Source organism: Heteronotia binoei, chromosome 15 (genome assembly GCF_032191835.1).
Source record: "Heteronotia binoei isolate CCM8104 ecotype False Entrance Well chromosome 15, APGP_CSIRO_Hbin_v1, whole genome shotgun sequence".
In the NCBI taxonomy this organism is placed as follows: domain Eukaryota; kingdom Metazoa; phylum Chordata; class Lepidosauria; order Squamata; family Gekkonidae; genus Heteronotia; species Heteronotia binoei.
The window spans coordinates 15,482,456-15,503,876 of NC_083237.1; the positions used below are offsets into that span (position 1 = coordinate 15,482,456).

General features: G+C 39.6%; 1 protein-coding gene across 1 annotated transcript; it reads right to left on the reverse strand.

Annotated features, from left to right (window-relative positions):
* Positions 1–213: 213 nt before the first annotated feature.
* On the reverse strand, positions 214–18,874 carry LOC132583144 (vomeronasal type-2 receptor 26-like). The gene is made up of 6 exons (XM_060254817.1): positions 18,828–18,874; positions 17,302–17,593; positions 15,571–16,431; positions 10,722–10,949; positions 2,471–2,597; positions 214–1,118 (listed from the first exon to the last, which is right to left on the reverse strand). Exons 1-6 carry the CDS (start codon positions 18,872–18,874, stop codon positions 214–216), a joined length of 2,460 nt encoding a protein of 819 aa, XP_060110800.1.
* Positions 18,875–21,421: the final 2,547 nt, after the last annotated feature.

Genomic DNA, 21,421 nt, shown 5'->3' on the forward strand with positions numbered 1-21,421 from the left:
AGACACTCTGTGAGGTAGCTGGGGCTGTGGGAGGTCTTCAAGAAGTGGCCTTGAGAGCATAACTCCATGAGAACTGTGGCTTGCACAAGGTCACCCAGCAGCTGCATGTAGAGGAGTGGGGAATCAAACCTGGTTCTCCTAGAAAAGAGTCTGCACTCTTAACCACTACATCAAAATGATGTAGAGTTACAGTTGTAACTCTAGAAATTTACATTATTGTCCTTTTGTTCTTATCAGATGATCCCTGTTATTCAACTCAGGCCGCAGCAAAATAATGTAACATTTGGGGGTGAAGATGCAACCCAGAAGGGAAGCACTGGAGGCTAAGATGGAGAAGATCTCCACAGCCGCCATAAATTTTCCCTTGGTGCTCAGGTAGGTGGGAACAAAAGAGATCCAAACGCTGCAAAAGACCAATAGACTGAAAGTGATGAATTTGGCTTCGTTAAAACTGTCAGGTAGCTTCCTTGCCAAGAAAGCCACCACAAAGCTCACAATGGCCAGGAAGCCCATGTAGCCCAGAACACAGTAAAACATGGTAACAGACCCCACATTGCATTCCAGTAGAACTGCTTCAGTCTCTGTCTGCATGTCAGCATCTGGAAATGGGGGAGAAGTGGCCAGCCACACAAAACAAAGGACTGCTTGGATAAAGCAACAGGAAATCACAATTGAATTGCCCACTCCTTTCCCCACCCACTTCCTCAGGCTGCTTCCTGGTTGGATGCTTAGGAAAGCCAGAACCACCGTGAGAGTTTTTGCCAACACGCAAGAAATGGCAACTGAGAAGACCATGCCAAAAATGACTTGTTGGAGGAGACAGGACACCCGTTGTGGTTGACCAATGAAGAGTAAAGCACAAAGGAAGCAAAGGAGGAAGCAGATCAGGAGAGAATAGGTAAGGTTCCTGTTGTTGGCTTTGACAATGGGGGTGCTGTGGTGCTTGATAAAGATTCCTAGCACGAAAAGAGTGATGAAAGAAAAGGAAAAGACAAGAGTCACCAAAGTGATCCCCAGTGGCTCTTCATAAGACAAAAACGTGATGTATTTGGGAATGCATTGGTTTTGTCCCACATTTGGATAATGATCTTGTCCGCATTGGGTACAGTCATCCAAGTCTGTAAAACAGAGAGAGAGGATTGAGAGGAGGGACAGTTTCAGTGTTCTCCAAATCCCATATCTGTTCCCATATCTCAGACTTTAAGAGGAACCTTTGGTGGGTCTCACAGCATCTGTATTTCACTCCACAACTTTTTCTATAGGTGTGACCTGTGAGGGCTCGGTTGAACAAACTGGAGATGTGCAAGAGGAATATTTATTTGTTTTACTCTCCTATGGAATTACTTCAAAAATTGTTGCAAAAATGTATTCAGTTGTGGGATTTTCCTTCTTTAAAATGTGCCAGTTTTTCAGTCTTTCAAATAGAGGCCCGGAATGTATACAAGGCAGACAGAGGTGGCTGCCTAGGGGAGTGGGCCTGAAGGAGAGCAAGGGATATATACTAGCATGGTGGCCCGTGCCTGAGAACTGGCCAACTACCATCGCTCTTCCTCCCATCTGTTCTTTCAGTACAGATTTGGGAGGTGGAGCCATGGTGGCAATACAGTGTGTATGCTCTGAGGCATAGTTCAGTCAATAGTGCAAATATTGTCTATGCTTACTTGTACTAAGCAACAACAAAATTGCAAAATTTCCCCATCTTCTAAGATCCTTGCATGAGGGCTTTTGTCATTATCCATGGTAAAAGACTTCCTTTCCTCTCTTCAGTCTCTTCCAAGTTACCGTGGGCATTGGGGAGGGGGGGGCGGAATTGATTTTCAGTGCAAGCCATATTTTGGAAAGTATATGTGGCACTACAAAACACCTATTTCTTTTTGTGTTATCACCAGCAGTCAATAACACCATCAGTGTATACTCCCAATTAGCATTTGTCCCCCTTAGTGATATCACAATAGCTCAAGGCATAGAAAATAAAATCATTCTACATTTATTTTATAGTAACTAATTAATTTATATATATATCAATTATAACCTGGCTTTCTCTCCAATGGGCACCCAACGCAACTAACATTAACAAGAAAAGGTAGCATAGTACATATTGATGTGAGTTTTATGTATTTTTATGTATTTAATGTATAATTATTAATGTATTTAAAACTGATCTTTGTTAGCTTTTTATGTTGTAAGCCGCCCTGAGCCCACCTCGGTGGGGTAGGGCGGGATATAAATCGAATAAAATAAATAAATAAATAAATAATTTCCTCTGTTCCATTTTATTCCCAGGTAAAGCACTGTGGGTTTGAAATGTGTGACTAGCCCATGGTCACCCAACAAGCTGTCATAGGAGAGTGGGATTTGGACCAGATTCTTCCAAATCCTACTTACAAGACTCAAAACACCACGTTAATGAGATCCCTCCTATGCTTCAAAAGATGTAACTTTGCTCAGGATTGGACTACAAATGCCTTACCCCTCTGATTAGAAATCTTCCCTTTTGGACATGGTTTACACTCATAACAGCAAAATGGCTCCCCCTCCTTCATTTGCTTCCTAGAACCTGGATGGCAACTTTCACTGCAGACAGAAAGGGGCTGTGTCTAATGCATAAGTGAGGCAGAAAAAAAACTTACTGTAGATAGCAGATGTAAAATAACATTTTCTTTGTTCCTCCAAATTATTAATGGTCAATACCCCTCTGGAGTGTGTGTGTGTGTTTGCTTCATTCATCACCAAATTCCTTATGTTCCCCTCTGAATGTTGGAATTTCCCCAGCCATTGGTCATTTGCCTTCTTATTTATCAACTCTCCATGTTCCAAAATTGTAATAATAATAATAATAATAATAATAATAATAATAATAATAATAATAATAACAACAACAACAACAACAACAGCAACAGCAACAGCAACAACATTTTATTTATATCCCGCCCTCCCAGCCGAAGCAGGCTCAGGGTGGCTAACAACATAATCAGTCTGTACTATGAGTTATGCAATAAATTTTAAAATCAACATTCAACTTCAAACATTCCAATTTAAAATTAACATTTCTGGTGCTTTTTTATTAGATGCAAGTAAGTATGATGGCAGAATCAATTAAGACGAGTCCATCAGTCATTCAGTCAGGTAAAGGACATCCTAAAGAGGAAGGTCTTGCAGGCTCTGCGGAACTGCTCAAGGCTCTGCAGGGCCCAAACTTCTTACGGGAGCTGGTTCCATAGGTGTGGAGCTTCAATGGAGAAGGCCTGTGTATGAATATTCTTTAATTTTGCCTCCTTCGGCCCGGTGATAGTCAGTTGGTTCTTCCCCACTGACCTCAGTGCTCTCTGGGGTTCATATGGGGAGAGACAGTCCTTCAGGAAGGCAGGTCCTCGACCATATAGGGCTTTAATGGTAATAACCAGCACTTTGTAGCGAAGCCGGTATACAACTGGCACCCAGTGCAGTCCGCGTAGCCCCGGCTGTATGTGCTCCCATTTTGGGAGCCCTAATAACAGCCTAGCCACCGTGTTCTGCACCAGCTGCAGCTTCCGGTTTCGGCACAGAGGCAGCCCCGTGTAGAGGGCATTACAGTAATCCAACCTTGAGGTGACTGTTGCATGGATCACTGTTGCTAGGTCCTGACGCTCTAGGAAGGGGGCCAACTGCCTTGCCCGCTTCAGATGAAAAAACGCCGATTGGCAGTGGCTGCTATCTGGGCCTCCATTGATAATGAAGGCTCCAGTAGAACTCCCAAGCTCCTGCGTAGAGAATTTAGCCTTGCCAGATGCAATACAATCCCATCAGCAGTTACCGATGGTAGATATAAACAAATCCCACTTTCATTAAGACTTTGTATATATAATTTAAAACAAGTTGACTCATTGTCCCATATTCTTCTTTATTGTCCACTATACGATACTATAAGCCTTAGGTTTCTCGGTCCAATTTTGTTCAATATGACAGGCTGCTCAGATGCTGTAAAGGTTTGCTGTCTTCTGAATTGTTTGTCATCTGAAATAACTGAAAAGGTTGCTTCATTCTTGAGTCTGGTAATCAAGGATTGACTGTTCAATGTATAGCTGCGTATGACTGCTTTTGTTATTTCTGTAGCTGTTTATTTGTTTATTATCTGATATATGCCAATAAAGGCTTTTGAGATTGATTGAAATTCTTTATGTTCAATCACTTCAGCTGGGCTGTTATATTTTATGGAAATGATGAAGGATTTCATTCCCAATCTTTGACATGGTCCCAGCTTGGGTGAGCAGGATTGCCAGCTCTTGTCCTAGAGAACTGAAGGGGTGGTACTTAGGAAAGACAAAGTGAGAGAGAGAACTTGGGGTGCCTAATGTTTTAGATCTTTGGGCGCATGGTGCTGTAGATCTGCCCTCAGAAGCTGCCATTTTCTCCAGGAGAACCAATCCCTGTAAATTGGAGATTAGTTCTAATCTTAGGAGAACGCTAGACATCATCTTGAAGTTGACTAACCCTATTTAAAGAGTTGACATTTTTGACTCTTGTTCTGTTTGAAGAAAGTGCACATGGGAAAGTATTAAGCCAGAGAGACATTTCAATCATTCTTCTGTTCAACACACAACTTGTTTTCTTAATATGACACTCATGGTGAAAGAAAGAAAAAAAAAAAGAAAGAAAGAAAGAAAGAAAGAAAGAAAGAAAGAAAGAAAGAAAGGAAGGAAGGAAGGAAGGAAGGAAGGAAGGAAGGAAGGAAGGAAGGAAGGATACAAACGACTACTATCAATCATAGAATAACCATATCCTGATAAGAATTAAAAGGAAACTTACTGCTGATCGGCGGAGACGTCGGTGCAGAGGAGTGTTGGTGAGACGGTTGGGGTGAACGGAAAGAACAGCGGTGAGACGGTCGGAGAGAGCGGAAGGAATGGCGGAGAGGAAGGGGAGGAAGGAGTCGAGATGCATGGCAGTGTGGAATTTACTGTGCGAGTTGGAGTGACGAGAGGTTAAAACAGAAGGTTTGCTTGTTGGCGCTGAAGAGACGGCTGAGAAGGTGGAAGATGGCGTGAGATGGAGAGACATTAAGAAAGAAGAGATTGGAAAGTGGGTGAAGGAAGGCAAAGGAAGTGTTTGGAGGTTTGGAGGCGGGGGAAAAAGAAGAATTGGAAGGAGGGGGAGAGCTATTTACTGACTGAGTTTGAAAGAATAAGAACTGAACTGAACTGTTTATAAAGATGGGGAAGTGAGACAGGAGAAAGGAGAAGGAGAGTGAAGAAAAGGGGTGGAGGAGAGGAAAGTGCAAGATGGCGGTGTCAGAAGAGCGAATGGAGTGAAGTTACAGAGGAGGAGGAGATAGTTTTTAGTGGCAGGGTTTCCTTTTTTCTCTTTCTGTATTGCTGCGGCTGTCTCCTCCTTGAAGAAGGGCTTGGAAACATCACTTTAGGAAGAAACTTTGTTTGTGTGAAAAGGTTTGGTCTATTGAATATATGACTTAAGACATTTAAATCTAGATGGGCTATTTCTCAAGAGAAAATGGAGGTGGCTCTAATTGTATAATATGTGTGTGAGCTTGGTGGGAAGAAGAAGGAGGGGCCTTGTGAAGTAAGAACTGTGAGTTTTAAAGGGGCGAATTACTATTTGTGACAGTTGTTAATGCACTGCTGTTCCAACTAATGGTTAGAGATGTAAAGCTGACTGTTAGTGATATAAGTATCTACTTCCTATTGATCTCCTTTTGATTGTTGATTGCTGAAATATTCCAGTAGGGGGATTTTGGAGGTATTTAGAGGTATAACCTGAATTGCAATAATAGAAATATTTTGTAAGCATTGTGGTGAGAAGTCTAAATTACAGAGGAAACAAAATTGAGTTTTAATTTAGAGTTTAGGGCTAGAAGTAAGCTCCCCTAAAATCCTTAGAAGATGGATGCTAAAGCTAAAAAGATAGCCCAGGGCACATCCCTAGGTTTAGGGAAATCTGTTTTTGCATCTATAAACCAAGATGCAATAGACAAGCTACAAAATATTATGGTTGTTGGCTTTAAACAAAACCAAGAAGCACTGGAGGAATTAAAGATGGAGTTGAAAGAAGAAATAAGAAAAACAAATGACAAAGTGGAAAATTTCCAACAACAGCTATTGGCCAATACTCAACAAATACATAAATTAGCTGCAAAAGTGGAAGTAGCGGAAGAACAAGGGAAAGTGGCTGCTTCCAATATGAGAGAATCCAAAATGCAAACCTCGCAACTAGAAGATTAATTAACTAGGATAGAATGGGACAAAGCACTATACATTTTTAGATTGCAAAATATACCGGAAGAAAAAGGGGAAGATATTTATAAAAAAGTTATAGAAATATTAACTTTAGATGAGGAACAAACAGCGAAAGAAATGGTAGCTGAAATAGATTGGGTCAAAAGAGTGACATCTACTTATACGAAAAAATTCAATTTGCCTCGGGAAGTACATATTAAATTTATGAGAGTATCAATGAGCGAGAGAATTCTGAAGATTACGAGAGAGGAGGAACTAATATGGAAAGGACATAAAATAAAAGTGCTGAAGGAGGTCCCTTGGAGTGTTAGGCGCAGGAGAACTGGATACAAGAAGCTAACGGCTTGGCTAATGGAGCAATCTATTTTATTCAAATGGCTAGTCCCGGAGGGGATCTTTTTTACTTATCAAAGTAAAAGATATAACCTAACATCACTTGACAAAGTGCAAGACTTTTGGAGTAGGCATGTACAACAAGAGAGTCAGGAATCTGGACCGGAAGACAACAATGAAGAAGATTTGATTAGAATAGGAGAAGAGGAAGCTACAAGAGAAAAGGAAGAGGAAGCTACAAGAGAAAAGAACAACGATTCAAAATATTTGCAAAATAAAAATTTGGGGCAACTATATTTTTCCTCAGACTTGAAGAAAGAGAGAGGAGTCGCTATCTACATTAAGGAGCATATTAAATCAAAATTACTCTATAGTGAGGGCTGCTGCAGGCTTGTTTTGGTAGAAATAGAGATTGACGGTAGAAAGACATTAATAGGAAATGTATATGGTCCTAACAACGCTCAAGAAATTTTTTTTGACATGTTGCATAAGAAATTGTTGGAATTCGAAACGGCAAACTACTGTATTTTGGGGGACTTCAATGCAGTTTATGATGCACATGAAGACAGGAAATCGGTGAAAAAGAAGGTTAAAAAAACAAGAGGTGTCTTACCGAAATCCTTTTTTAGGATGATAGAAGAGTTAAGTCTGGTGGACGCATGGAGAACAAAAAACCCTACAACGACGGATTTTACCTATTTTTCACATGTACATAACTCCTGGTCCAGGCTAGACATGTGTTGGTTGTCAATGCCCTTTGCCACATTATTGAAACAAGCTGATATTTTACCAAGAACTTACTCAGATCATAGCCCATTACAGATTATTCTACATAAAGCGGCAACTAGGCTACGTTGGACATTGAATACTCAAATTTTGAAAGAGCAAGAGTTTTTAAAAGAGGCGAAAGAGAAGATAAAGATGTTTTTTGACCTCAATCGGAAAGAAGATTCATCAGTACAAGTAATATGGGACGCTTTTAAAGCATTTTTAGAGGAGTTGCTATTAGTTATTCTGCCAGAAGGAAAAAAGAAAGATTGTATAAGTATAATGAATTATTGCAGAAATTAGATAAACAAGAAAAAATCCAGAAGGAAAGAAACTCAGAAGAAATTAAAATGAAGATTCGGAAGATACAACATCAAATTAACTTGCTATTATCAGAAGAATTGGAAAAGAAATTTAAGTGGTCTAAACAAAATTACTTCGAAAATGCAAACAAGACGAGTAGATGATTAGCGTACAAATTGAGAAAACAAAGAGAGAAGAAAATAATTGGATCGCTGAAAGATGAAAATCAGATGGTAGTGACACAGAAGGAAAAAATGGAAGGAATAGTTAAGAATTTCTTTCAAAGGCTCTATAAAGGAAAAGAACTATCAGAACATCTGCAAAGAGAATATTTAGAACAAAGTAAAATGAAACAGATGTCAGAAGAGCAGAAGAAATCACTAGAAGAACCAATTTCCATGTTCGAGATAGTTGAGGCAATGAAGAAGCAGAAAAAGAATAAAGCTCAGGGGCTTGATGGACTGCCTATGGAAGTTTATAATTGCTTCGACGAATGATTGATGGAACCATATAAAAGAGTATTGGATGAAATATCAGAAAAATCCAGGATCCCTGTGTCATGGGAAGAAGCATTAATATCGTTAATCCACAAGGAAGGATCAGATTAATCAGAAATAAGAAATTATAGACCAATTTCCTTATTAAATATAGACTATAAAATTTATGCTAACATTCTGTCCAATAGATTGAAAAAAATAATACCAGATATTATAGAAGACCAAACAGGTTTTATTCCTGGAAGAACAATGAGACAAAATTTAAGAATGATTTTGAATGTATTAGAATTCTATGAAGAACACACAGAAAAACAATTTGCTGCGTTTACTTTGGATGCTGAAAAAGCATTTGATAATGTGAATTGGAAATTTATCTTCAAGACTTTAAAAGCAATTGGATGTGGAGAAGGATTTGTGAGAGTGATAGAGACCATATATACTAATCAAAAAGCCAAGATTAATATTAATGGATCGATATCGAGTCAGATAAGAATTGAGCAAGGTACAAGGCAAGGCTGACCACTTTCTCCCTTACTTTTCGTTTTATCATTAGAACCTTTTTTAAACATGATAAGGGAAGATCAGGAGATTAAGGGAGTAAAAGTGAAAAAAGAAACTTATAAAACACAAGCCTTCGCAGATGATGTATTGCTTACATTAGAAGTCCCCAATAATTCGATTGTTAATTTTAAAAGAAGATTAAAACAATACAGAGAAGTGGCGGGTTTCAAAGTAAATTATCAGAAAACTAAATTTATCACCAAAAATATGACGAAAGACCAGATTGACGAATTGGTAATGAAATCAGGATTCTCCTATGAAAAGAAGGTCAGATATCTTGGTATTTTCTTAACCGCAGATCTAAAAACTTTATTAAGAGATAAATATGAAAATTTTTTAAAAGAGATAAAAGATGACTTAACAAGGTGGTGTGATATGCAAATTTCACTATTAGGAAGAATTGCCTCGGTAAAAATGAACATCCTACCTGGGGTTTTATTTTTGTTTCAAATGATCCCAATCTCAGTCCCCCAGACCTTCTTCCAACAATTAAATAAATTAGTGACAAAATTCATCTGGCAGAATAAACAACCAAGAATCAAATTAAAAGTACTGCAAGATGCTAAACTAAGAGGTGGATTTGTGCTTCCAAACTGGCAGATGTATCACAAGGCATGCGCCTTGACTTGGGTGAAAGAGTGGATACTATTAAGAAATATAAAAGTGTTGACTTTGGAAGGCGCGGATTTATCAAGAGGGTGGCATTCTTACGCTTGGTATAGCCCTCCAGCTAAGGATAGTAAATTTCTCAGACATGAGATAAGGAGATCACTTTTTAAAAGCTGGTGGGAGATAAAAACGCTGATATATAGATACACACCCAAGTGGCTATCACCGGTAGAAGCGGCGGTACACCAGAATCTTTATTCTTGGGAGGGTAATTATACATATGATTGTTTATTAAATTCGAAAGGTGAACTAAAAACTGAGGAATACTCAAAGCTAGATTGGTAGTTAAAGGTACAAATAAGATCCAGGTATAAGTCGGACAAGGAAAAAGGCTTCTCAAATAAGCTAAATGAATTTGACGCAATTATTTTCAAATCAGACCGGAAATTGGTTTACAGAATTTATAACTGGTTACTAGAATACAAAATGCAGGATGAAGTGGTAAAAGAAGCCTGGGTACGTTGGATGGAAGATTTTGGTTATAGTATTGAAATTATTGAGTGGGATAAAATTTGGAAAGAAAATTTGAAATTGACGAAATTGGCTTTATTTAAAGAAAACTTATACAAGTTGATTTATCGCTGGTATTATACTACAGATAAACTCTCTAGAGCTTACCCTCTGGCTTCTAACAAATGCTGGAAGTGTAACAAAACAAAAGGTTCTTTGTTCCACATGTGGTGGCTCTGTAATAGGGCAAAAAATACTGGACTCAAGTATCCATATGGATAAAAAAGATATTTAAAAAGCAAATTCCCCACCTACCCGAATTGTTTTTACTAAATGTTTGTAAAATCGATGTGTCTAAATCAGAGAAAAAAATATTACTCCATGTGTTAAGTATAGCCAGAATACTATATGCCAGATATTGGAAGACTTATAACATCCCAAAGCGAAATGAATTTATAGTCAAATTATTGGAGACCGTAGAAATGGATTTTCTAACCACGAGGTTGAAAGATATGAAGCAATGCAAGGATACATGGAAACCGGTGTATGACTGGGTGGAAAACTTAAGATTTGAATAGATAGAATAAGAAATAATTGTTAGCTATTTATCTTTATGTCCCTTTAAATGTGGTGGTGGTGGGTGCGTCTATTGGTTGGTAATGTTTGTTATATGTGGTTTATAGAATATAATACTAAAGAAAATTTTCTATCAAGAAAGAAAGAAAGAAAGAAAGAAAGAAAGAAAGAAAGAAAGAAAGAAAGAAAGAAAGAAAGAAAGAAAGAAAGAAAGAAAGAAAGAAAGAAAGAAAGAAAGAAAGAAAGAAAAAGACAGAAAGACTTTTGGGTTGACTGAAGCTAGTTTTTTTTCTCTACCTCACTCAGGTTTTAAGTGATAGCTTTCCCAGATTACCTTGTTAAACCAGCTGTTCCATGTGATCCTCTCTTCATTAATGGTAAGCATTTGGTCTGGAGGAGCATCTGGATGAATCTCTCCAATTTTCACTTTGAAAAAAGATCCATTTGGGAAAGCAAGCCAATTGATAATATCATACCCTGTTGTGACTTCTCCACTGGCATCAAATGAAATTGTCTCCCCAGCACTGTTATTAAATGAGATGCTTTTCAGATAGCGATGAAGCTAGATTAAAAAGAGAAACACAAATGAGGATCAGCTGTTAGTTGAATACAGTTTTTTAAAAGGAGACTATTAAATGCCTTATGTCTGTGTTTGACAGTTTTATGATTTTCCATTTTATTTTTGGATATATAATTTTATTATCCTTATTGGACACATCCAGGTTTTCTTCTGTTCTTTTTTGTATTTCATCCTTTGAAGAGGAAAGGCCTTTCCTAGCTGTAGCTTTTTGTTGCCACCAGAATGGGAGGAAATTCTTCCCTCAACATTGGGTTTTTTCCCACTTAAAAGCAAAGATGTTTGGTTTAGAGGGGCACTTGGCAATTAGATGAGATACCATGAAAGAATAATACTGAATAATAATTTTAGAGAAATGCCTTACATCTCAGCATTTACATCAAAGTTGACAACAATTGGGTCTGCACAAGCTCAGAAGCTACAAAGCAGCACAACTCATTTGCTAGTAACAGAAAGAGCAGATCTTCCTCATGGGACAGGAAAAGATAGATGACTCCAAGGAGTGGACAATGCAAAATAGAAGCTATCTCACCACTCTTAGCTGCTCTTAACTCTCTTACCTACCTTTCCTCTTTACTAGAAGCTATTTCACACTAGAACTCTGTCTCAATGGCAGCCAAGACCACGTGATAGTGAACCAAGGGGAGAAACTCTACAGTGAGAAACTAAGACATTGGATCACTTCTTAAACTTGCAACTCCAAGAGTTATGGAGGACAGATAGCTGTTCCCATTCGGATAGGATAGGATGGAGGATTGGAGAGGTTGGGGTTTTGCAAGTGTTATCACTTCAGTTGTGAAAAGGTTAAGCAGATGGTACTGTATATTAATCTTAGATAGTTTAGAAGCAATCAGATGTTGAGTAGAGTAGTATCCACAGTGGAAACCAGTCAAGATGCTGAAGAAATTTCTTTTATTGATATGGCCAGATGGCTACCTTCCAGGACTGCCAAGCAACAGGAAGGGCAACAAGAGACACCACGATCAAAAGGGGAGGCAGGCGATGATAGGCTAGAGAATACAGAGACTACTGTGAGACAGTCACAAAGAAGCAAGTAAGGGGTACCACCACATAAGTTTTCCTTTTGTGCAAATATGCAACCTAAGAGTGAACCCTCTAGCTGGAAATAAATGTCTGAAACTTTTGCATGTTGTCAAGCACACCACAGATTATATCAGCATCAAGAAGAATGCATGTTGAACACCTGAACATTAAAACAGCATTCCTCAATGGAGGTTTATCTGAAAAGATCTATATGGAATGACCATGTAGTTTTCAAGAAAATGGAAAAAAGAATCTCAAATGCAAATTTTAAAAGAAGCATTTATGGACCTGAAGAAACTGTCAGAACATGGAATGGAAAATTAACTGTGGTGCTACAAAGTCAAAACTTTCGATATGGAAAGGCAGAGACCTGCCTATTTACAAGATTGAAAGAAGGACGGTATCAACATAGACTGGAATGCTTGGATTATTTGACATTGTGCTGTCAAAGCAAAGAGGTTGCACAAGAAATTGCTAAGAACCTGAACAATGAGAGGCAATAGGCAAGCTTCTCGATCTGAGTACAGCGTCTAGACCTGACATTCTGCAGCTATTGGAATCTTGTGCAAAAAAGCTGATTCATCAAATTACTATGATTGGAATGCCGATGAGGTTGGCTACAAGCCTCATAAGAACAGCAGACCTGAAACTAAGGATCTCAGCTTGTGACATTCACAAGACTGGCTGGATACATGGACTGGAGTGAAGACAAAATTGACTGCAAGTCAGCCAATGGCTACATGTGTTTCTATGGAAACAGCCTCATCCGTTGGATTAGCCAAAAGCAAGCACAATTTTTCAACTCAGCTACTGAGGCTGAATACATATCTTCTTCAAATGCATGAAGTAAACTTGAGTAGATCTTCTGTCTGATGAAAGACTTTGGTGTGGATGAGCTCTCTGAACCAAAGCTAGAGCTGTCCCAGGATCTCTCAATTGCACAATAGAACTATAGAGCTAAGCTTCTCCATTGGCTGAGGGTCCTCCCCTTCTGGGGAAGAAGGAGGGGGAAGTGGGAAAAAGTGAGGAGAGGTTGCTTTTCTTGGCTGCCTCAATAGCAGGGGAGAAATACAAAAATCAGCTTTAGGACCAACAGTTTTATTGCCCTCTTAATCAATAAACTGCTTGTATTTCAGCTCACAATACCTGATCCCCTCGTCTGATGAAGTGTGCTTAAGAGACCACACGAAAGCTTACGTTTTGAATAAAAATTGGTTGGTCTTAAAGGTGCCACTTGACTCCTGATTTGTTCTACTGTTTCAGAGCAACATGGCTGCCCACTTAGTTTTATTCAATGTAAAAGCTTTTTGCCTTGCTACTCTGCATGCGTAGTGTGTTTTTGTGTTTATTTATTAACCCCATTTTGCCAGGGCTGCCCTAGGTGCAACTATATTTCCTCCCCCTTTTCACGTATTCTTGTCCCCGTGACCCAATCTTTCTCAGTAGGAAAGCAATGTGAACTATTTAGACAAGGAGTAATGGATAAGATGAGATGGCTGGACAGCGATACTGATGCAACAAACACGAATTTGAGCAGACTTTGGAGGATGGTGGAAGACAGGAGGGCCTGATGTGACTTTGTCCATGGAGTCCCAAAGAGTTGGACTTGACTGTGCGACTGAACAACAACAAAATGGCAAACTATTTAGATGAGGAATAACAACAAGTATTAGGCTGCCGGTGTATGTCAACACATAACTTTTGCAGACTGTTGATTCTGAACCTAGGTTTCCCAGATAGTAGGCTGATACTGACCACTATACATTACTGTCTCTCTATTCTTGCACTGCCTCATAGGAGTTGCAGTTGTTTTTCTGGGGAAGAGTATAGTTTTGTAGATAAACACATTGCCCTCAGTCTGCGTCATGGTGTGTTTGCATTATCCTGACGAACACACAAAGTAAGTTACGTACAAAAGCTTGCAATGCCCAGTGATTTTATCTTTTTCCCTGAGTGCTTGGGTACAGAGCATTGGCCATGAGATTTCTTTAATGATGTCAATAAATCAGAAGTTTGCAACTCGGTTGTTAAATTTTAAAGGATTTCCTAATATGATTTGTCCTGTTTGTTTGGACTGTAGTGGTCATTGACTATAATAATAAAGTATGTATGTATGTGGTTTGCAACTTACAGATACACACCAGAACAGCATATTCGGGATTGTTACAACACAGACTTCAGATTTTGATGCAATAATTCAGAGCAAGAAGTGTCAGTTGTCAAAGATTGTTAATATTGCAAGTGTGCTAATGCTTTAAGGACATTTTATTTTAATGTTTTTTTAAAAAATATTTTGTTGTGTTTGTGCTCTATAAAGTTTATATCTCCGTTACCGGGCATTACATTTTATGACACACATGGCCCACCTTGACAAGGTCTCATTTATGTTGGATCTGCCCCTCATAACAAATGAGTTTGGCAGCTGTGAGGTAGACCGTTATTGATTTTCTTCCCATCTAATCCTTTCTTAATTCTTTCAGTACACTTCTAATTGGAAGCTAAACAAATATGTGCTGTGGCTGCTTTATTTCCACTGCGCTCTAATGCAATCTGCTAAGTATCCTACAACAACAGAAGGACACTGGATAACCATTTGTAACGGTTGTTTTAGGCTATCATGCATTATGCAGTGAGTTGGACTAAATGGTCCGTAAGTCCTTTCTAGCTTACAATTCTAAAATTATACATACATACATCTATATCTATATCTATCTATCTATCTATATCTATCTATCTATCTATCTATCTATCTATCTATCTATCTATCTATCTATCTATCTATCTATCTATCTATATAAATTTTATTATTAAAAAAAGATACAGACATCAGCACCAAAGCATAAAAAGGATAGAAACACCAACACCAAAAATTCACCCCTCCCCCAAGGAAAGAAACCCTACAATGAACATATAACAACAAAGGAAAGAATTAACAAATTGAAGTATCGATAGAGAGCTCAGTATTCAGCATGTATACAGAAAAAAAAGATTTCTTTCTCAATCTCTTCTTAAAACAGGCAAAATTAAAATATAGAGAGAAATTTGCTTAAGTTTCCCCCATAATTTGAATAAGGGTTTAATCATGCTTTGAATATTATTTTGTGTTATGTATAAAATAAAGTCATGCCATGTTGCCAAAAATCTGAAGTTTTGGCTCTATTTTAAATTAGTTTGCTAATCTTCCAGTCATAGCTATCTGCCCTAACTCAGTATTAAGACTGAAATGTTAATAATTCTACAGATTTCCAACTTTTGCCTAGTGTCCTACAGGCTGCCATTAACTATCAGTCCCTTAGATGTCACATTTCCCCCCTTGCCACAGCCCTTCTCCAACATGATTCAAGAACGATTTGGATTAAGTGTTCTCAAGAAGAACAAGATAAAGGTTTAAATTATAACAAGAGATATTTGCATTCCAACATTACATTTACACAGGCTGCAGTCTGTGATAGATTATGATTAAAACTTGCATTTAGTTCAGGCTGTACTCTGCAATAGATGGTGCTGACAATTAAAAAGCGATAACCTAAACACTGGACTAGACTTGAACTAAGATAGTTACCTGCCATAACAGTTGACGGAACATGCTGTATTTCTTCCTCTTCAGCATTCTTCTGTGTCCATAAGGAGATGAATACAGGTCATGCAAAGCATGTGCTACAGCATAGACAGCATTATAGATAGTGTAGCTAGTACCGGTCATACTCATTTCAAAAGCATCACCTGGAAGGCTCTCCAGTTTCTCCTCCCCAGTGCAATTTTTATGAAAGTACTTCTTTACCTGTGACTCAGAGAATTCACAGAGGAATGCCTGTTTCCAGAAGTCTCTGATGAAGCCATCTCCTTTGGTCCTAAGATGCTTTCTGCTCTGAAGAAACTGATGGAATCCTGGAGGTTCATTTGTGTGAACCGTGAAGGACATTGCACCATGAAGGATCATGTTGCCCCAATCTCTTTGATAATAATAAGATGTAAAATCCATCTGAATAGACGTAATGTAAACTTTACCTTTAGTCTTTGCTGTTGTGAACCCATCCTCTGAAAGTTTTATGACCCATCTAATAAATGAAAGATTACCAGTGTCTCCAAAAAGAACAACCGTATCAGCCTTACTCTCCATTACAATGCCATAATATTTCAATGCATATTCCATCATGCCAAAAAAAGAACTTATCATAGAGTTTTGGCGGAGTTCTGATATGAAGGCCACACAGATGCCATTCTGATAAAACAGAGGAATCATGGCATGCTGAAATCTTTCCCCACATTCATCATCCGCAATAATAAACCCAATCCATGTCCACCTGAAATGCAGAATTAACTGCAGGATCCCCTTGTACTGCTGGGCTTCATCTGGCACCATCTGATAAGTGGAAAGTCCTGACAAGGTTTCATGCATTAATGACGTAGAACTGTAGGTGAGCTAAAAGAAGTCAACATTGGGAAGAAAATGAAAAAAAGTGAGAGTGAAAAGGTTTCAATATACTAATTGGTGTGAGTGAATCCATGCTCTTAAAAAATGTTCATACTTTCCAGTTAAGAAAATAACCTAGGCTTCTCTTTTTTGGTCATTTATGGAGAAGAAATGAAAATGGTTTCATTTGCTGAGAATGTGAAAGGCCTGAAGAAGAACTAGATGCATACATCTGATGACATTAGATCAATTCTCATGAAAGCATCTGCCGTAATAAAGGTTATTAGTCAGTAGCTGCAAACTAAAACAGGAGTCCAATGTGGTACCTTTAAAATACTAACAGCTTTCAAATTTCAAGGAAAAAATAGTAACAGCTACACATCTGGATGAATTCAAATGATCTTTTTGGAATGGGAGGTGTGTGTTTAGCACCAATGATTCTTTTTTTAAAAAGTCCCAAACTAATTGGATGCAAGTTAAGGTCATACTCCTTCCGTGCACTCTTTAATGAAAATCTGGTTGGCTATTACTGTCTGTCATGGATTCTGGAACTCCCTTCCCTTTGCTTTTTCTTTTAGGTAATATTCTGTTACTATATTTCTACATTGTTTTGAAATGCCTTGGCCAAACTTTTTATAGAAAGGCAGCATATACTCAAGTATAACTAAAAGTATAAGGCATGAACAGAGACAATGAAATATGTTTTAAATTTTGGCATCACTATATTCTCATGTGGATAAATATTTTTAAAGGCTTATATCATGAAGGTATGAATAATTTAGAAGCTCTGTTTTTCTTGGCCATGAAAAATGAGATAAGAAAGCTCTATAACATTGACAATACGTTGGAGTCCATTCAAATTCTGAATACCTGGCCTACCTGTGGAATTTTGTAGATAGATAACACATTTGCTATGTAGAGAGAAGTTTTCGCTTCAGCTCCTCCAACAACTGCTATCAGATTGTTCTGGAGGTCACACTTGTAGTTGGGAATAAATCTGTTCTTTGTAGAAAGAAGTTGTATTGCAGCATGATAAGTCTCTCGTTCATTAAGGTAAGTGTCACGTATGTGGAAGCCCAACGTGACATTGGGCAAGAGCTGGAGGTTTTCATTGAGTTCTTTCACAGTAAATGCCAAAGCCAAGGCATGTTGATAATAACTAGTCCGTACACTGTAAAAAAAAACAAACAGAGTAAATAAGCAACATTATTGTAATATCATTGTACCTCAGGCTTGATTATTCATATCTGACATGAAATTATCAGTTATGCTATCAGGACATTGGACTTATTTGAGCCATGGTCAGATTCCAGCTAATATGAATTTCCACCCCTCTCTAATTCCAGGGATATTTCTGTGTATTTTGGGTGATTATTTATATTTTAATATCCCACTAGGGAGTAAGTGCTGTGGCTTTATTATGCTCTAATGTCCACAGAAACTGCGGAGAAATGTTTAAAATGTGTGGTTTCACAACCACTAGCCTTGAAGTGCTGACAGGAAATAACAAGGATTTCTATTCAATTCCATGAATAATCTTGGAGTGTGTAGTTGGGAATAAACTAGATTCAACCACTATACCCAATCTGTTAAGATTCCTTGAGCATCTCTTCTGATAAGCAGAAGGTTACAAAACAACTTGTTCCATTACTGAAGACTGTGCAGTTAGCACTTTCCAAATGGGGGTCAGAGTAAATAACAGGATTTGTCATTTTGTCTTGTTTTATCTTGAGTTTAAGACCATTGGTGAAAGAAGCTAATAAATAAAATGAAAGGTATCTGTCATTTCCAGGGAACCATGAAAAGACAATGAGGGGCTGCAAATTAAAATAATAGTTATTCAAATTTACATTCCAAGAATTCAATGCAATCTTAAGAGCTTGTCCATTATTAACACATGCACCTATGCACAGATATTAACAGATATGCACAAAGAGTAATGTCCTTACAAAGCCATATCATATGCCATATAATTGGATAGTTCCTTAAATTCCAAATCATCTGATGCAGCAGACATAAAGGAAGTAATTCCCCCAATGATGAGATCTCCTCCTTGAAAACGGTTAGGAAGGCTTGAGAGGGGTTCACTGATTGTGCATTTAGCATCATGAACCTTGCACATGGATGAGTATAAAAGCACCAAAATGAACACCACAATGGAGAACATTTTGCTATCAGTTAATCACAATCAGGGCTTTTTTTGTAGCAGGAATTCCATTGTATATCAGGCCATGCACCCTGATGTATCCAATCCTCCAAGAGCTTACAGTAGGCCCTGTAATTAGATCCCTGTATGCTCTTGGACGATTGATTACTTCAGGAGTATGTAGCCCAATATGCAAAGGAGTTCCTGCTACAAAAAAAAGAAGAAGCCCTGATCACAATAATGACTTCAGTCTCCTCACATGACTGTTGGTGTAATTCCAGTTTGAAACCATCTGTCTTGCGCCATCGCCTGAATACAATTTCACATATTATAGCTATCATAACCTTACCTCCCCCTAATACAACTGCAAATGCCAACTGCTGTATTTCTAGTATAATCCAGAGATGCTAATTTTATCTAATGACCTTTGAAATTCCTTTGAGACTCTCACAAGCAGTAGTCTTTTTGGTAATTACAGGGGCAATAATCACACTTTGAACAAGCTGTGAATAGAACAGTTGGGGAAAAAACATCTGTGTTGAATTTCAATAAAACTTTTCTCTTTTCTTTAGTAGGGCAGCTAGACACAGGTAGTCTTGCTGCCTGAACAAGAAAAAAAAACCCACTGGGGGTCGTGGTGGAATCATGCTGTCCGTACATTCTTTGTATAGAAATTGTGGAGAAACGCCATCTGAGAGTGTTGGTGCTTCATCCAAAAAGGCAGGGATCAGTAAATCCATTCAGCAGGCTTTGTAGCCTTCCCCTGACTCCCCCCCTCCCTTCCAGAGCCAAACCAACAACGCTAGGGTAAAGTCTCCTAGAGAAGCAGGAAGTGCGGTTGTTCTTGCCATGTGCTAGGCAGGAAGAGTTTCTCAGTTGGAAGCCAGCGCTCGAGCGAGCATGTGGTGAGCAATGGAGGCTCCTGCCGGGGAGGCCCCCCAGGCAGGCAGACTAAGTAAGTAATTCAAAAAGGGCAGGGCATGTTTAGATCAGGGCCAACCGGATGCGTTTATAATCAACTTTTCTTTGTTATGCTGTTTGCTGTGCTGTGCTGGGCTAATTTTGTAGATGCAACTGTTTTTGTTTTGTTTTTCTTCCCTTATCCTTTTCCCTTTTAAATAAATGTTTTTTTTTCTGTTTTAAATACTGGCAATCTCTGTACCACATAGATCCCCAAACCGCTTTAGACCACGCTGTGTTAAGAAGGGGGCCCCAGGTGAAGGGGGGGAAGGCATGCAGTTGGATAAGGTGCCAATCCTCCAGGGGTGCCCCAAAGAAGCGCTGAGGTCTCTGTGAAACCCAAGTGCAGGGTGGCAGAGGACCTGGAGGCCTGGCCTCACAGCTGGAGAGGGGGATTGGGAGTCCTGTTCCTCTCAATCTGAACCCCGGGACTGAGCAGGTGGTGGCAGCGAGCCCAAGGGGCAGGAGGAGACATAGCTCCCTCCAGGAGTTGGCGACTCAATAGGGAGCTGACGGGACCGGGCCTGAAGGCAGAATCGGGCCGGTTCCGCCACACTTGGCGGCAGCGGTGGGATAAGAACAAACAGAGAACTTGATTGGCCAGGCATTTTTGGTTTTTGATGCGTGCAAGCACCCAGAGGAAGCAACAGCGGTTTTGTTTTATTTTCGGGTCAACTGGAGTAGGGAAAGTTTAGCTAGTTAGGATGGAGCGTGCTAAGATGCTGGAAATCCTGAAGATGACAAAGCCACAGCTCCAGGAAGAGTGTGCAAGGCACAAGCTGGAGTGTGACAACATGACTGTAGTAGATATGAAAGACCTCCTTTTGGAGTATCATCAGCATGCAGGGGCACTTGCAAAAGTGTTTCCCACCCAGTCAGAAGAACTCTTGCGGCTACGGTTGGAACTGGCAAGAATCCGTACCAAGGCGTACCAAGAGCGCAGACAGGAGGAACGAGAGAGAGAGGAACGACAAGCAGAGAGGGATGCAGTCCGCAGACAGGAGGAACGAGAGAGGGAGGAAAGACAAAGAGAGAGAGAGCTGAGACGAGCTGAGATCCGCAGACAGGAAGAAAGAGAGAAAGCTGAAATCTACAGACGGGAGCAGGAAGAGCAACGTCGCCATGAGCTTGAGGTGCTACGTCTGGAAGCTGAACTAAGCAAAGAGATCCAAGTCACCCCTAAGGACTTTGCAGTGTACCAAGAGGGAGAAGACCCCTCCATATACCTCTCCAACTTTGAGAGGGCAGCCAAACAGTGGGGGATTGCAGAGGAGGACTATATGTCTTACCTCTGTAGCAACCTGACTGGAGAACTTTCAGCCATCTATCACAGCATGCCTATGGAAGATGGGGGGATAACTTTTGCGGCCTATAAAGCCACTGTATTTAAAAGGTTTAAACTGGGGCCAGACCACTCCCGAAAGCAGTTCAGGGGTTTGGCTCCACAAGAAGGTAAATCCTATTCTGAATGTGGGGTAATGAAGGAACAAACAGTTCCAGTGTTCTTGGGCCGGGATTTGGTGGTTGGCCAGTACTCTATCAAGGCTGTACCCCGCAGCCAAACCCCCAGGGGAAAGTGGGAGGAGGAAGGCAACTTTAAGGAAGACACCTCACCACCAACCAGGGAGGGGGAGGTAGCCCAGGTTACTGAGGATGAAGAGAGAGCAGTCACCCAGGAGGGGGAGGACCAGCCTGTCTCAAGCCCTGGAGTAGGGTGTTCCCAAGGGGAAGAGGGGTGTAGCTTTCCCCAAGTGCAGCAGGAGGCTGTGGATGTTCCTAGCGAGGAAGGGAACCTGTCTAGCGTAAAGGATGTGCAAGCTGAAGAGACCGAGGTGGAGAGTGGAGATTTCACAGGAGGTTCTGAGAGCAGCAAGGCTAATGTGGGCTCAGAGG

What these genes read in the sequence shown, in the direction of transcription:
- LOC132583144 (XM_060254817.1), bottom strand. Translation starts at nt 18,874, where the DNA reads ATGGCGCAAGACAGATGGTTTCAAACTGGAATTACACCAACAGTCAT. An exon ending in GGAATTACACCAACAGTCAT is followed by an intron (nt 17,594 to 18,827) that starts GTGAGGAGACTG and finishes TTTTTTTTACAG; the next exon opens with TGTACGGACTAGTTATTATC. An exon ending in GGAACAGCTGGTTTAACAAG is followed by an intron (nt 2,598 to 10,721) that starts GTAATCTGGGAA and finishes CTTATGCATTAG; the next exon opens with ACACAGCCCCTTTCTGTCTG.